Below are 17133 nucleotides of genomic sequence, written 5' to 3'. Positions count from 1 at the left end.
CCCTTAGAGTCTTTCTTCTTTCTCTTATATTCTGTTCGTGATACTTGTGACTATGACTCCTGTTCACTTTCCTATGTTTTCTATCAGAGGACTATAGGGCCAAGATATAAGAGGACTCTTTAACCATGAAAGGCAGCTTGAGGAAGAAGTTTATCTATACCTACCTTTACTTTTCCCCATCAAGAATCTTATAAAGTGCAGTTTTGTTGTGCTTTGCTTATCCTCAAGAAATCATAAAGCATCTAAATCAATAATTGATTTCTACCCTCCTGACAATGGACAATACTCATACTTACCAATGTAAAAGGGAGTGTATTCAGATTTGGCAAAGTCTTCTACATAAGAAATACCCAAAGGCATGGTGGGACTTTCACCAATTCCACGTATAATGTTTCCTAACAGTACATATATCCACATTAATGATTTAATTTTTTCCATACATTCTGCAATAGAACAAGAGAAAACCACATGAATATTTGATGGTCAAGTATAACTGACGATAAATGTTTATAAGCATATTTTAAATCAGTGTTTCATCAAAGCAAGAGAAAACAAACTAGACCAACACCCATATATTAGATTATATTGCTAAATCTATTCGTCCACATCAACTTCATTCTTCCTTATAGAAATAAATATATAATGTTGGTTGGGTATAAAGGGTTCCTAATAAGTATATTCAAACTCATTAGGAAGAATATTCTTAGTTATTAAATATCTCCTTTCCCTGAAGAGGGAAATAAATTGTGTTCATTTGTCTTAAATGACTACTAATCTCGGTATTGTATTAAAGCCCTTCATAAAAGAGAATTTTGTGGTTGAGTCTCTGTGCTAAAAGCAATAAGAAGCATGAGTCAACCTGCTGGATCTTGCATTGGATTTAAGGTCTGGGTTCTGTTTTCCACACACAAGAAGCTGTTTGAGGACAAGTTGCTTGTAGTTGAAATTGTCGTTTCATATTCGTATCTGTGTGAACACAGAAAGCATTGACTGTGAGGAGTTGGGTGCAATGAAAGCATCTGCAGATTACTGACTCCTGATTCCAAGAAAAAGGGCATCTAGAGCAGGTAAAGACATTTCCACAGCTATCAGTCTAACATCATGAATTCTGCGGTGTGGCCAGTGAGAGGATGCAGCAGGCATAGCACTTGCTGCACAAGCTTGAAGTCCTGAGTTCAGTTCCTGAAACCCACATGAAGTTATAAGATGAAATAGAAGAATGACTCCATAAAGTCGTCATCTGATATCCACATGTACACATAGACAGGAATTCATTATGTAGGAAGGCAGGTCCAGGATAAAGCATAGCCTATCATTAAACAACAAGGAAGGGTAGGTTTAGAAAAGTTTTGGAAAAACAGAGGAAGAAAAGTAGTGGGGAAAATCAAGATGAAGCCTAAAAAGAAGAATATATATACAAGTGGTCTTAATTGGTGGTAGGTAGATATGAATATTTTTAAGGACTTCTATAGTTCAGTTTGTCTTATATAGGTGAGCAGTTTACATCTTTGTGAATTCATTGTCAGTGTATTGTGGATTGAAATTTTAACATATAAATCTTTACTGGCTGGTTCTGAGTCAACTTGACACAAGTTGGAGTTGTCCCAGAGAAAAAAGCCTCAGTTGAAGAAATGCTTCCATGAGATCCAGCTGTAAAGCATTTTCTCAACTACTGATCAAGAGTGGAGGGCCTGGACCATTGTGGGTGATGCCATCCCTGGGCTGGTAGACCTGGGTTCTATAATAAAACAAGCATAGTAAACCAGAGGAAGCAAGCCAATAAACATCATCCTTCCATGGCCTCTGCATCAGCTCCTGCTTGCTGACCTGCTTGAGTCCAAGTCCTGACTTCCATTGGTGATGAACAGCAATGTGGAAGTATAAGCTGAATAAACCCTTTCCTCCACAACTTGCTTCTTGGTCATGATGTTTGTGTAGTATCAGAAACCCTGACTAAGACAAACTATGATTGATAAATTACAAGTTTCTGGAGCTTTGATTTTACCAACTATGGGGACTGTGAGCAAAGCTCCCTGTTGGCAGAGAGACAGCGGGGAGAGAGGCAGCTAGAGAATAAAAGTGGCTAGCACGGTTCAGTTCCGTGCTGGAGCAGCCCAGAATGCTATATATATGTCAGGCATTGTAACAACCCGACAATGGCACAGTGTGAAAGAGGTATGGCAGAAAAGCAGCCAAAGTGAGAATGCAGAGGGGAACCTGTAGATGCCACCTAACATACAGATCTTGTCATCAATCCCTCAAGTGGAAAGACTCACAGGTGTAAGAGGATCCAAAAAGGTACACTGAGACCCAGAGGTAAAGAAGGAAGATTTTTAGATGTTTTTAAATTTTCTATAATAAACAATGATCTCCACATTCCTTCAGGGAACATGTAGATCATTTCCCTCCATTACAAGAGCAGAGAATTCTTTCTGAGAATTGCAAGTTGAGCACACTTTGGAGAGAGCTCAAAATCATCCAGTCCCTGCTCTATCACCTGTTACTTCATTGTACTGTAAAGCTTGTCAGGGAAATGCAAATCAAAATTACTCTTAAATTCCATCCTAAACCCATGAGAACAGCTAAGATCAAAAACTCAAGCAATAGCACATGCTGGTGAGGATTTGGAGAAAGGAGAACACTTCGCCATTGCTGATGGGAGAACAATCTTATACCACAACTCTGGAAATCAATCTAGAAGTTTCTCAAAAAATCAGAAATAGTTCTACCAAAAGAGCAAGATCCTGGGCATATTCCCCCAAAATACTCAGTACCAAAGGTTACATGTTCCAGTATATTCTTAGCAGCTTTATTTGTAATATCCAGAAACTAGAAACAACTCAGATCTCCCTCAACTGAAGAATGAATAGGGAAAATGGGATTCATTTACACATTGGGATAATATTCAGCTAAATAAAAACAAGGACATCATAATTTTTGCAGGAAAATGGAGATGCCACTAGAAAATATCATCCTGAGTGAAGTAACCTAGACTCAAAAAGACAAGCACAGTATGTACTCACTTAAAAGTGGATATTTTCCATAACGCAAAGGATGTCCACATTACAGTCTGAAGAGCCAAAGAAGCTAAACTGGAAAGATGGCCCAAGTGAGGATGCTTGAATCTCATTCATAAAGGGGAATAAGGAAGTCATAGGAGAGAGAGGAAGGGAGAAATAGTAGGATCCGGAGAGGGAGGGTGAGGAGAAGGGGAAGGGGGAAAGATCAGGTACAAAGGAATGAATCCCAGGAGAATGAAGAGAAATATGCAGAGGTGTTGGGTAGGGGCACAGGCAACCACTAGCAAATCCTAGACAACAGGGATGTGAGAGGCTTTCAGGTACAGTGGGGATGATCTTAGCAGAAATGCCCAAGTGGAGAAATGAAACCTTAAGAGACCACCACCAGTAATTAAATATGGCCACCATTTGAGGCATATATCCACTCACCCAAAATTGTTCCTACTTAAACGGATTACAGAGACAAAAATGGAGCAGAAACTGAAGGAAAGAATATTCAGAGACAGGCTTAACTTGTGATATATCCCATGCATAAGCACCAAACCCAGACTTTATTACTGGTGCCCTGTTGTAGTTGCAGACAGAAGCCTAGTATGGCTGTCCTCTGAGGGGTTCTTCAAGAAGCTGACTGAGACAGATGCTGGTACTTACAACCAGCCATTTCAAAGGTTGGGGACCCCTTTGAAAAAGTTGGGGGAAGGACTGAAGGAGCTGAGGGGATTGAAATCCTTCAGGAAGAATAACTTTATCAACAAGCCCATATCTCCCTGAGAACTCAAAGATTAAGCCACCAACCAAAGAGTACACATGGGCTGGTCTATGAACCCCACTACATATGTAGCAGAGCTTTCACTTGTCTGTGCACAGTGGGAAGGGATGGGCTTAATCCTGAAGAAACTTGATGACCCAGGGAAGAGTGCTGCTGGTACTTGAGGTGGAAATGGATGGGTGGAGGAACACATTCTCAGAAGGAAGAATTAGGGAGTAGGGGATGAAGAACTTGTAGAGGGGGGACTAGAAAGGGAGCAATATTTGCAATGTAAAGAAATAAAATTGTTAATAAAAAAGGAATAATTTGGAGAAGCCATTTCAAAATAACTCAGGGGAAAATAATCCAGGAGAAAAGTCCAAGTTTAGGCCGGGAGGTAAAAGATGGAAAGCAGAAAGCTGATGAAGATTTAATTGAAAGAGGGAGTCATCTTCCAGCCCAGCCAGCAGCAGAACTTGTCAGCTTTAGCCATGTGGTTCTGAATTTGCAGTCAAAGATGGAAGAAGTAATGGAATTTTTCTCTGCAAGTAAAAGAAGCCTTGCTCCTCCCAGAGAGGATAGTCTGAGCTCCATTTCCAGAAGGTTAAAGTTGAATCTAAAATATCAAGGGGAAGAATACTCACCGGCCCATGAGGAAATGGGGTAGTGATATAATCAAACACCCTAGGCCCATAATTGCACATCCTACTCCAATCATGATAGATCTGTGAAGTTTACTTCCAAAATAACTCACGAATATAATCAACATAAGGTTTCCTGAAAGAGGGGAATGAGAATGTTTGTTGCAGTAAAACATTAGCAACGCTCAGCCAACAGACTCTCCAGCATTTAGACTCTAGGGCCCATTGTTTAACAACCACCTTAACAATATAGAGACTGGGGCTTAGGCTGTTTTTTGTATTGTTCTGAAATGTATAGCAATTGGGATCCTGAAGGAAGCTTGTCTTCCAGGCTGAAAAATCCTAAATCTTGATTCTATTTTGTGATACTTGGATCACAAAAAAGGGGGGAGTTGAAAAGAACCAAATATATAAGTAAATTATCTACAAACTACATTAATTTAATTAGATGAAAATGTCTACCCTGTTTATATTCTACATAAAGGAAAAAGAAATCAGAAAAATCCAACATTCTACTTTCATGACTTAACATACCTCTGAGTGATCTTAAATACTTGAAAGATATATGAAGACTTTTTTTCCAATGCTGTCTCATCTTCTACAGCTAAATAAAAGAGATTTTGCCGTATTTTGAATGTGCCCCTTCTTGTTATTATAACCTATCTCTGTCATTCAGCCTGTCATGCAGAATGCAGTCTCCTAGGATACCTACTGTTTGAACTCTTTGTGCATCTTTCTAGTATATGGCTATACCCCCTGAATGTACAAATCCTGTCTGAAATACAGATTGTGTGGAAAGTAAAAGGAACTCACATTATGCTAAGTTCACCTCCTACATTGCCTTGCTGTGTTCCTCAAATAATCTATGGGAAGGCATGGGGAGAGAAGCAGAGTTTATCCATTTTAAGGAAAGGTTGCTGGCAGAAGTGCTTTGGAAATGCCCACCAAACACTGCTTTCACTGGCCACTGGGAATTGCTTCCTCTCACAGTTCTTTCTACTTAACAGTTCACCTTAAGTCACATGTCACAGCCAGTGTTGTTATTAATAGTTAATGTATTCTACTTTAGACAGAAACCTTTAACATTTAACCCAAAGTCCATGACATTTCCAAAAATTAGAGTTCTGTAAGAAATAAAGTTTTCCATTAACTTGGTTAAAAATTATTTTCAACAATCATTAACTGGACACTAACATTTCTGTTAACAGTGAAGTAGGAAGCAATAGTGACATGAACAGAAATGATTCTGTCACCAATGGAAGTATAAATATGACATTGACATTGTGGCATTATGAATGACAGTGTGATTGTTTGTAGATACTACAAAATGTCATGGAGCCAATAATTACTTAAAAAACAGATCTAAACTATATTTATATTGTTGTTAAAAAGCACAAATATTCCTGCCTAACAGGTCACTTAAGGTTCTGATGATTTTTTAATTCCACATAAATGGCTTTCTTTTCACCTAAACACTTTAATTGCATTTTTTGTGGTGAGTCCTCCACATAGAAAGACTAATAGCCACTTCTAAACTTATGCAGGTACTCTGCCACATGAGAGGCAAAAGACATACTCAAGAGTAAGCCACAGTCTCCACTCATTTCTCTTTCCTGCACATCTCTCCAGGCTCATGTTCTAGCAACATCCAACTTCCCATAAATCTTGGCTGACTCCATCTCCACTGAAAATGATTTGATGCTTCATTGTCGGTCCAAATCTCCCCTCCACATTACTCTTTCTTCCCGAGTACAATGTGTCCTGTAGAATCTTGGATAACCAATAAAATATACTTGCTGAATCTAATTCACAGAACACTAAAAAAAATTGCATAAGGTGAACTCATCCTGACTTCACTGACAGCCTAAGACATGAATGCAATCCATAAGCACTGAAGAGCTTGATTCTGGGAAACAAGAGAGGTCATTTTCAGTGTGGGCAACCTCCTCAACTCTAATTATCCTTGCCATTTCTAACAAATACATTAAAGACAATTCTACTTGAAAAGATATTAAAAAGTAAGATTAAACTTGTAGGTCACTTGGTTTATAGATGGAATCATCCCTTCCTTCATCTTTTGTACTCTTATATCACAGTTCATCAGCCAAAAGCAGGAGTTGAAGCCCATGAAATTTTTTAGAAATTGTGCCTGACAAACTCAAACACAGGAGAGTTCCCTTATCATTCCTAGGAACTATGAGTGAAGAGCTGTCACCTAGAGATACAGCAGGGTAAGAAAACCATCTGCCCTTTCCTTTAGAACATCAGTTTCTCTGAAGTCACAAAGCAAATTTCTAAAATGCCAAAGAAAAGGCATTAGCTTCTCCTTGAGTATCTGAAAGATAGAACTAGTTATAAACGTGGTTCACCTATTACCCTCTCCCAAGAAACAGAATCATGTCACCATAAGTGGCAATAATGAACTGTCATCATGAGGTTATTTAAATTAGTATCTTCTTCACACCAAACCAGGCTATACAAGGAACGCCAAGAAACATGTAACTCAGTTATATTATGTGGTCTAATGCAGGGAATAAAGACAAATTTTCAATATATAAAAATAACTGTAAGAACTCACCCATCTCAAAGCTCCCATTGATAAGCCCAACTATGGATGTGGAAATATTGAATTGTCTCTCTATTTGTGTGAGCATAGAATTCATGTAAGATCCTGATACTGTTTTTGATATATTTGCCCATATTAATGCAAACACAAACACCTAAGAAGAAAAAAGATTTAAAAAAAGAGGAAAGAAAACTTAATTTTCCAATTACATATCTGTCATTTACTGAGAAAACAGCCTCCACCCTATGGTGGACTATTATACCCAACTTAAACAGCCTTAGCATCTGAGCACCTTCTCTCTCTATCACCATGTGTGCACTCTGGAAGCACAGTTAGAGTAGTTGCTTACCATTTGGTACGTTTTCTAAATAGTTAAGGCTTTGCTCTCTTATCTGTGTACCTTACTCATACAGAAAGACAGGGAGTTGTTCCTTGTAAGAAACAGCTATTCATGGATCTTCCTCACTAGACCATTGTCTGAAGGACAAGTGCTGCTCAGGACAGGAATGGAGAGAACAGAAGCACACCGAGGCACTGCGTGTGGAGCAGGTCTCCTGTGCTTTCCCTATAGGAATGACAGGTCACTGGATGTCCTTGGGCAGTTGAATACTTAGTCCTCTTCTTCTGCATTCTCTACAACAACACAGGACACCACTGTCACAGCAAAGTGACCTGTGGGGTTGTTTATTTCCCTTGTATAATATTCCCTATAACACATTATCTAAGCACTGCAAGCAGTGTTCAAGTAATTGAACACAGGGTAGAAGATGGTGGGTTCCCTCAGGTGCAGGATGAATGATGGCTTGCTCTAAAGAGAACACTGCCAACTACTTGCCTATGACTAATTAATACACTCTGAGTGATGTGATGAATGAGATTTTTGTTTCTGTTAACTTATCTTTCACCATCTGATTGATGGAAAATTGTACCATCCAAGTTTCTGGAACTTCTGTACGGCTGCCTACCCGAAATTATATTCAAACATTATTGTGTGAGTTTTTTTATCCAATGCTTATAACTTTACTGTCACAAGTATCAATTCATAACCAAAGGAGAAGCATGAAAAAACAGAAAAACGAATTCCGGAATTAGAGTACCAAGTTTAGCATATCTCAAAGGTACTCTTTATCTGCAATATAGTATAATTACACCTCTAGACATTTCTCTCCACAATTCTAATGCTGTTTGTGTGGATGTTCACTCTTTCCATCTTTCAGAGGATATGGGTGACATTTTATACTTTTCATTGAGTTTTATAATTCAGATCCTTTATTTAAAACCAAGGTCTACCAAATTACAAAAATAATTAGACTCAGTAAGATCATTTAAATAGTCAATGAGCCTAATTGGTTCTTTTTCTAAAATATTTTGTTCTGTGAAGAAGAAAAAGGACCCAATGGCCATGCACATTCAAATCTCCCACTATATAACACCTGTATTCATGAAGCTAATCCCACTGACTTCTTACCCCAGCACTCTAGAGTCTACAGCAAACCCCTGTGGAGCAGTCTTTTCATGCTTCCAAGGGTGGTTTTCTTTTTTTCTCTTAAGTTCTTTCATCATTTTTGCATAAACGTGTATATGTTTGTGTGGGATGAGTTCATGTGTGCATATGTACACAGGGAGAACAGAAGACAGTTTCAGATGCAATACCCCAGAATTGTAGCTATTTTATAAAGAAGGAGAGAGAGACTCTAAACTGCCTGGAATGCATCCAGGAGGCAAGGCTAGCTAATCAGTGAGACACATGTGTCAGCAAGACTCCATCTCTTCATGCTGAAATTATACCCAGATGTCGCCCTGACTAGTTGTTATGTAGGTTTTGAGGACTGAACTGCAGATCTCCTGTTATCTAAGCAAGTGCTTTACTGACTGAGGCATCTCCTTGGCCCCCTTGAAAAATTATCTTCTATGAATAATTTGTATTGATTAAGTATATTGTTTACTACATGGAATGTTCTGATTATTATCTTCTTTCCCTCTTTTTCTCCTTTATTCCCCAGAGGCACCCTGGCTCCTAACAAGTGTTTCTTTTCCAGGATTCGTGAATCTTTGATTAATTTTCTTTGACCCATGGAGCTTAACCAGAGCCATCCATGTAGCCACTCAGTTGGAACTACCTATGGGTGGGAAGTCACAAATGCGTGCAGGATAGAAGGCCAATATGGCTATCATTCTCCTGTTCTGGAGACTTTTCTTAGTGATAATATTCTCAATTTAGAAAGCAGGACCTTTGCTCGGTCTGCCAATGTAAGCCATTTGACCACCTAAACACTCACATAGTTCGAAATTCAGGGAAGAAGAGACATCTGATTAATTCTAAACAATTACTTCTAGATTTTATCTTGTAAAGTCATGAATTTAACAGTATTTTTTTCCATAACATTAACACCAATATCTACTCTTATTAAACTCTAACTGTGGTGGTTTGAATAGGATTGGCCCATAGACACATAGGCATGAAGGCTTGACCACCACGGAGCAGTACTATTAGAGGGGCAGCTTTGTAAGAGGCAGTGTCTAACTGGGCTGGGCTCTGGGCATTCAGAAGACCCTTCAGTTCCATAGTCACCCTATTCCTGCTCCCTGATGGTCTGGATGTATATATAATAGCTCCTTCTCCTGTACCATATCTGCCTTTGCACTACCATAATTCCTTCCACCACCAAACCTATGAGTCTTTAAACTGGTCCAAATTACTGGCTTTTCTTTATTAAAGTTACAGTGGTCATGATATCACACTGCAGTAATAGAAACCTTAATTATGACATTTACCAGAAACAAACAGTGAAAAGTAGGGTTAAAGATACCTCATGACTTTTCTCAACAAATTCTACTGAGCCTAGTAACAGAATGAAAACACTCATTATTACCCTAATATATGAAGCTGGAGATGCAGCTCAGTGCATAAGAGCACTGGATGTATTTGTTGAGGACGAGAATTCAGTATTCAGCATCCACCTGATTGTTGAATAGCATCTGAGGAAGGTTAGGAGCCGAAGGATATGGGCTGCTCAGATGAATGTGAGAACTGGGGGATAACCAGAGGAGCTTTGGGTTCCAATGATTCATATGTCATAACATTGCAAGTAAAAGTACTTTACGGAGTCTCAGTCTGATGTCTCTTTTTTATGTTAAAAAAAGAGACATCAGACTTAGAAAATCTTCCATCAGGGAACTTTTTCCCAGCTGTGACCTCTGACCTTCTACCAGGAATCCCTGAAGGCTGAGCACTGGATTGACCTCTGACCTCAGGCTAAAAGCTACCACAACCTAATACATACCTAAAACATGTTAAACCCTGTTCTTTTTCTAAAAGGAAGAGGCTGCAATAGAAATGTAATGTTAATTTTAAAATAGAAATTAAGAAGAAAAAAAATTTTCCCTTTTATTCTGGAAAAATAATCCTGCTTAGATATCCCTAATTATAAAATAATATTTTTAAGTCTAGGAATTAACAACACAGAGGATAAAATGTCATTTGTGTTGCAAAACTTCATGTAAGCTGAACAATATTATAATGATTTTCGTACTTCTGTTACACACTGCTGTGTCTGTATGCATGTGTGTGTGTGTGTGTGTGTGTGTGTGTGTGTGTGCATATGTCTAAAAAATTCATACCTTGATCTTGGCAAAGCATCTGAAGCCATGGATTCCAACCCTTTTCTCAGGTTCTCCCATTTTGTTCTTCTGATTGTTTAAGAATGTCTCTGCTTTCAAAGTCCTACAACTGTCTTTTAATAAGACAGTAGTTAAATTATTTGCTGAACTGTAACAAGTCAGTTTTATCATTTGTGATGTGGAATTTTCTTATTTGTGTAAATTTTTCTCTTACATATTACATCTCAACCATATCCCTTCTCTGTACTATTCCAAAGTCTTTCCCCCATTCCTTACTTTCGCGGAAACCAACTCTCCTCTTCACCCCCTTCCAAAAAAAAAAAACAGCTAGCCTTCCAGAGAAAGAACAGAACATAAACTGACAAGTTACAATGAAATTAGCCCAAACCCTAGCATAGGGATAGAGAGACAACTCAGTAGGGGAGTAGTTGTTAAAGATAAAGCAGAGAGTTAAATTATTTACTGAACTATATAAAGACCAGCTTCCACATCTGCTACAAAAGTGTTTAGGGCCTAGGCCCAGCCCCTGAATGCCTTTTGGTTGGTAGTTCATTCTCTGTGAGCACCCATGCACTGAGATTACTTTACTATGTCTTCTTGTGGTGTCCTTGACACCTCTGGCTGGCTCAGTTCTATTCCCCACTGTTCCACAAGACTCTCCAAGCTCCACCTCATGTTTGTCAATGGGTTCCTACATTTGTGTTCATCCTATTCCATACGTCTGTGGTTATAAGAAAAGAAAGTTGTGGTCAAGTCTTGATCAGTCATCGAAAGCAGTGCATCTATAAATCCCTGATTCTCCTGACAAAACAGAGGATGTCCTGGAAACACTTAATCATATCTATCTGGCTGGTCCAGAGAGAACAACTTTAATTGCAGTATCTATAGCCAACCCCTGGTACCCCCAGGCTACAATGAAACTACATTTTCTCAGGTGAGATTGTCCTTCTCAGCCATATTTGTTTAGGCTGTTTCTGCCACACATAAGGTATTGCCTGTTAATTCTAGTGGCTTGTCATTCTCCAACTCTGTTATAGAAATTTTGCATAGGGCTACTTTGGTGCTCAAGAGATCTAGAGAATTTGTTGCAGACTTAATGCTGGAGATCACAGGATTAATAGATGTGATTTCTAGTTTTTCTTTAACCACTCCATCCTTGATTAAAGAGATTCACACAACACATCATGTAGAGCAATTTTTCAAAATGTGTGCTGGCTGGTTTTGTGTCAATTGACACAAGCTGGAGTTGTCACAGACAAAGGTGCCTCAGTTGAGGAAATGCCTCCATGAGATCCAGCTGTAAGGCATTTTCTCAGCTAGTGCTCAAGAAAGAGGGCCCAGCCCATTGTGGGTGGAGCCATCCCTGGCCCAGCCCATTGTGGGTGGTGCCATCCCAGGGCTGGTAGACCTGGGTTCTATAAGAAAGCAAGCTGAGCAAGCCAGGGGAAGCAAGACAGTAAGTTACAAACTTGCATGGCCTCTGCACCAGCTCCTCCTTCCTGACTTGTTTAAGTTCTAGTCCTGACTTCCTTTGTTGATAAACAGTGATATGGAAGTGTAAGGTGACTAAACCCGTTCCTCCACAACTTGCTTCTTAGTCACGATGTTTTGTGCAAGAATAGAAACTTTGATTAAGACAAAGTGATAACAGCACAGTGGTGGATTCCTGTGACAATCTGACCAAAATTTGGGGAGGACTGTAGAAGGACTTTGGAGCATTGACCTAAAAGAGCAATTGGGATACTAAGAACTCTGGGGTGTACAGAATGAGCTTAGAGGATAATGTTGATGAGAACAATGCAGAAGATGGAGACCTGGCTTGTGAAAATGTAGAGAAAAGATTAAAGACTCTTATCAGGGCTGTTGTGATTATGAAGATTCTGTGGTTTTTGGTTAGCTGGAGCTTAAAAATCAGCTGTCATTAACAAGATACCAGAACTACTAAAGCAAAACCTTTGCACTACTAGGATTATTGATGTTGGTCAGAAGAGCTAAGAATATTGTGGTGATTAATATAGACCAGCAATATTGAGGTAAAATCTTCTCAGAAGTGTTTTCTGAGAGCACAAAGAAGCTGTGTTCCAGAGATAGCCAAGGCTGTACCTCATACTGTGGCTGGAGTTGGTAATATGTAAGAGTTATCCAGATGGTAGTGGTTTTGAAGGACTGAAGGGGTCATGAAGAATACCTGAGGCTCGGCACAATGAGAGACCATGAAAGGCCATTGGTGAAGGTGCAGCCTCAGTTGCAATTGGTGGCCCAGGACTGAAGGGGTCATGCAAAGGAGTTGAGACTTGGCACCATGTAGAGAGCCTATGAGAGGCTATTGATGAAGCCTAGTTGCAGAGGATGACAGCAGTGTTTTAGAGATGCCAGTACCATGAGATGACCACCAAGAACAGCAGCGGCAGTGGAGAACAGGCAGCTGGAACCTAGAAGACAAGGTATGTGCTACAAAGGGCAGAGCTGGATAATTGACTCAAGCCCTTGGAGGAGCCCAGAACTTAGTGAATAGATCCCAACATTGGATGTTTAGAATCTGATTTTGCTTTTGATTGTGACTGTGCCCTGATATCTTTCCCTCTTGAACAAAGAAGTGGAACCCATAATTTAGAGACTTTTAATTGTAAAAAGACTGATTTTTGAAAGAGATTAGATATTTTAAAGGGATTGTAATTTTAATATGTAAAAAATTGTAAATACTGGAACTTTTAAGGTTATTTAGATAATGGAGATAAATAAGAAAGTGGAGGTTGAGGCTTAATTAGTGTTGTTGTTGTATGCATCAAGTTGACAAGGGGTCAATTTTACTGGCTGATTTTATGTCAACTTGACACAAACTAGAGTTATTCACAGAGAAAGGAGCCTCAGTTGAGGAAATTCCTCTATGAGATCTATCTGTAAAGTATTTTCACAACTTGTGATCAAGGCTAAGAGGGACCAGCCCATTGTGGGTGGTTCCATCCCTGAGCTGGTTTTAATAAGAAAGCAAGTTGAGCAAACCAGGGGAAGCAATCCATTAAGTAACTTCCCTCTATGTCTTCTGCATCAGCCCTGTTTCCTGACCTGTTTGAGTTCCAGTCCTTACACTTCCAGATTACTGTTCATCACCAAAGGAAGTAAGCTGAATCAATCCTTTCCTCCCCAATTTGATTTTTGCTCATGATGTTTTGTGCAGAAATAGAAACCCTGATTAAGACAATGTGGCAATAGCACTCATGATCCAGGAGAGTATTGACAGGCAACTCTATAATAGTTTTAATGTTTTAGAGGAAACAGTTCTACTCATCAGACACCAAATTAGAAACACTAAGATTAGGCTCTCAGTGAAATACCACTCACTCTTTTGTTGGGTCTGTGTAATCCTCTTGGAGTATAATTTCTATGAACATGACTGGTTTAAAATCCAGTCTTACTTTAAAGGGCTTCGGAACAATTCTAATTTGGATTGAATACTAACTCCCTACATCATATGATTATGGATATTAATAACTCTAGAGTGGGATCCACTTCTATTGAGGAAGAATCTGCAGCTTTTGCTTCTGCTATGTATGAGTTTACTTCTTCATCTTCCTGAAGGACCATGCTGATAAATGAAGGAACTGCAGTTGGTATATTCTGACTAATTCTTTCAGTCTGTATCAAACAATTCGTGTGCTCAGTAACCACACTCACAGTCCATGATTGCACTCTTGAATTAAAACAGGAATGGAAAGATGCCAAATCCTGCATGGCTATGGATGAGATAGTATGACATGGAATCCCACTCCTGGGGATGATTCAGCAGGATGTGGGTCTCCAGAAGTGCTGACAGTTGCTGTAAGCATGGGGCTGGTTTGTATTTTAAAGTATATATTTTACTTTATTTTCCTTCTTTAAGAAATGTTCTCGCTGCCAAGGTTAATGGCTCCATGTGTGGTTTAGGAATGAGGGCTATTGTAGTCTCAAAAAATGAGTTAGATGGTATTCCAACTGATTCTAGCTTGTGGAATAGTTTGGAGAGTATTGGTATTATGTCTTCAGTAAATGTCTGATAAAATTCTGCACTGAACCCATCTGGACAGGTGCTTTTTTTGGTTGGGAGGCTTTTGATGACTGCTTCTATTTCTTTAGGTGTTATGGGATTATTTATATGGTTTACCTGGTCCTGGTTTAATTTCAGTACCTTGTATCTGTCTAGGAATTCATTCATTTCCTCCAGATTTTCCAGCTTTGTTGAGTATAGGCTTTTGTAGTAGGATCTGATGATTTCTTGAATTTCCTCAGTTTCAGTCATTATTTCTCCACTTTCCTTTCTGATTTTGTTAATTTAATACTCTCTCTTTGCCTTCTAGTTAGTTTGTCTAAGGGTTTATCAATCTTCTTAATTTTCTCAAAGAACCAGCTATTGGTTTTGTTGATTCCTTGGATGGTTCTTTTTGTTTCTAATTGGTCTATTTCTGCCCTAAGTTTGATTATTTCTCGCCGTCTACTCCTCTTGGGTGTATCTTCTTCCTTTTGTTCTAGAGCTTTCAATTGTTCTGTCACATTTCTAGTGTATTCTCTCTTCAGTTTCTTTTTGGAAGCACTCAGACCTATGAGTTTTCCTCTCTGTACTGCTTTCATTGCATCCCATAGGTTTGGGTATGTCGTGTTTTCATTTTCATTGAACTCTAAAATCCTTAATTTCTTTCTTTATTTCTTCTTTGACCCTGCTATTGTTTAATAGAGCATTGTTTAGTTTCCATGTGTATATGGGCTTTTTCTTGTCTTTGTAGTTATTAAAGACCAGCCTTAGACCATGGTGATCTGACAGGATGCATGGGAGTATTTCAATCTTCTTATATCAACTGAGGCCCATTCTCTGTCCAATTATGTGGTCGATTTTCGCGAAGTTGCCGTGAGGTGCTGAGAAGATGTATTCTTTTGTTTTAGGATGATATGTTCTGTAGATATCTATTAATTACAGTTAGTTCATAGTCTCTGCTAGTTTTACAGTGCCCTTGTTCAGTTTCTGTTTCCATGATCTGTCCATTGGTGAGAGTGGGGTATTAAAATCTCCCACTATTATTGTGTGGGGTGAAATATATTTTTTAAGCTTCAGTAGGGTTTCTTTTATGAATACTGATGCTTTTGTATTTGGAGCATATATGTTAAGGATTGAGAGTTCCTCCGGACAGATTTCCCCTGTAATGAGTAAAAAGTGTCCTTTCTTATCTTTATGATAACTTTTGGTTGGAAATTTACTTAATTCGATATTAGAATAGCCACTCCAGCTTGCTTCTTGGGGCCGTTTGCTTGGAACTTTTTCCCCAACCTTTTACTCTGAGATAGTGTCTGTCTTTGTCTCTAAGATGAGTTTCCTCTATGCAGGAAAATACTTGGTTTTGTTTATGTATCTAATCTGATAGCCTATATCTTTTTATTGGGAATTGAGTCCATTTATGTTAATAGATATCAAGGAATAGTGGTTGCTGTTTCCTGCTATTATTGCTTTTGTAGGTTGAATTGTGCCTGTGTGTCTTTCTCCATTTGGTTTTCTTGCTTAGTTATTTTCTTGCTTTTTCCAGGATGTAGTTTCCCTCCTTGTGTTGGGTTTTCCACCTATAATTTGTTGTAGTGCTGGGTTTGTGGTCAGATATTGTGTAAATTTGTTTTGTCTTGGAATATCTTCATCTCTCCATCTATGGTGATTGATAATTTTGCTGGGTATAACAGCTTGGGCTGACACTTGTGCTCTCTTAGGGTGTGCATGATGTCTGTCCAGGCTCTTCTAGCTTTCATAGTCTCTGTTGAGAAATCGGGTGTGATTCTGATTGGTCTGCCTTTATATGTTACATAACCTTTTTCCCTTACTGCTTTTAGTATTCTTTCTTCGCTTTGGGCACTTGGTGTTTTGACTCTTATGTGTCGGGAGGAATTTCTTTTCTGGTCCAACCTATTTGGAGTTCTGAAGGCTTCTTTTATGCTCGTGGTCATCTCATACTTAAGGGTAGAGAAGTTTTCTTCTACAATTTTGTTGAAGATATTTACTGTAACCCTTAGTTGATATTTTTTGCCCTCTTCTATTCCTATTATCTTTTGGTTTGTTCTTCTCATTGTGTCCTGGATCTCCTGGACATTTTGGGTTAGGAGTTTTTTGGTTTTTGCATCTTCTCTGACTGGTTTGTCTATGTTTTCAATGTTGTCTTCAGCCCCTGAGATTCTCTCTTCCATCTCTTGTCGTCTGTTGGAAATGCTTGCATCTGTGCCTCCTGATTTCTTTTTTAGGTTTTCTACCTCTAGGGTTGTCTCTTTTCTGTGTTTTCCTTATTTTGTCCATTTCTGTTTTGAATTCCTTCTGCCATTCCTTTATCTCTTTGGTTCTGTTTACTTCTAGTTCTTTGAGTTCTTTGAGTGTTTTTCTTGTTTCTTTAAAAGCTTCTGATTCTTCATGCTTTTCCTTCCGTTCTTGTTGAAGGATCTCTATCATCATCTTGAGGTAGGATTTCATGTCTGAGTCTTCTTTTTTCTGGACTGTTTGGCATTCCGCTGTTTGCTGTGATGGGAGAGCTGGGT

At 38.9% G+C, this 17133-nt stretch overlaps 1 protein-coding gene across 1 annotated transcript in view; it reads right to left on the bottom strand.

Moving 5' to 3' along the window:
• The window catches only part of LOC308418468 (solute carrier organic anion transporter family member 1A6-like), a gene marked incomplete at both ends in the record, with an annotated part of 38185 nt that extends 27529 nt beyond the window's left edge, over positions 1–10656 (bottom strand). The window contains 5 exons of the mRNA XM_080913839.1: positions 297–443; positions 860–966; positions 4413–4545; positions 6988–7129; positions 10597–10656. Coding sequence (XP_080769965.1) covers positions 297–443; positions 860–966; positions 4413–4545; positions 6988–7129; positions 10597–10656 — 589 coding nt within the window. The remainder of the gene's footprint in view (positions 1–296; positions 444–859; positions 967–4412; positions 4546–6987; positions 7130–10596) is intronic.
• Positions 10657–17133: the final 6477 nt, after the last annotated feature.

The sequence above is a fragment of the Micromys minutus genome (assembly GCF_963924665.1).
Source record: "Micromys minutus genome assembly, chromosome: 3".
In the NCBI taxonomy this organism is placed as follows: domain Eukaryota; kingdom Metazoa; phylum Chordata; class Mammalia; order Rodentia; family Muridae; genus Micromys; species Micromys minutus.
Note: the sequence above shows the minus strand (reverse complement) of the source record. Positions and strands in the feature narration are given on the sequence as shown.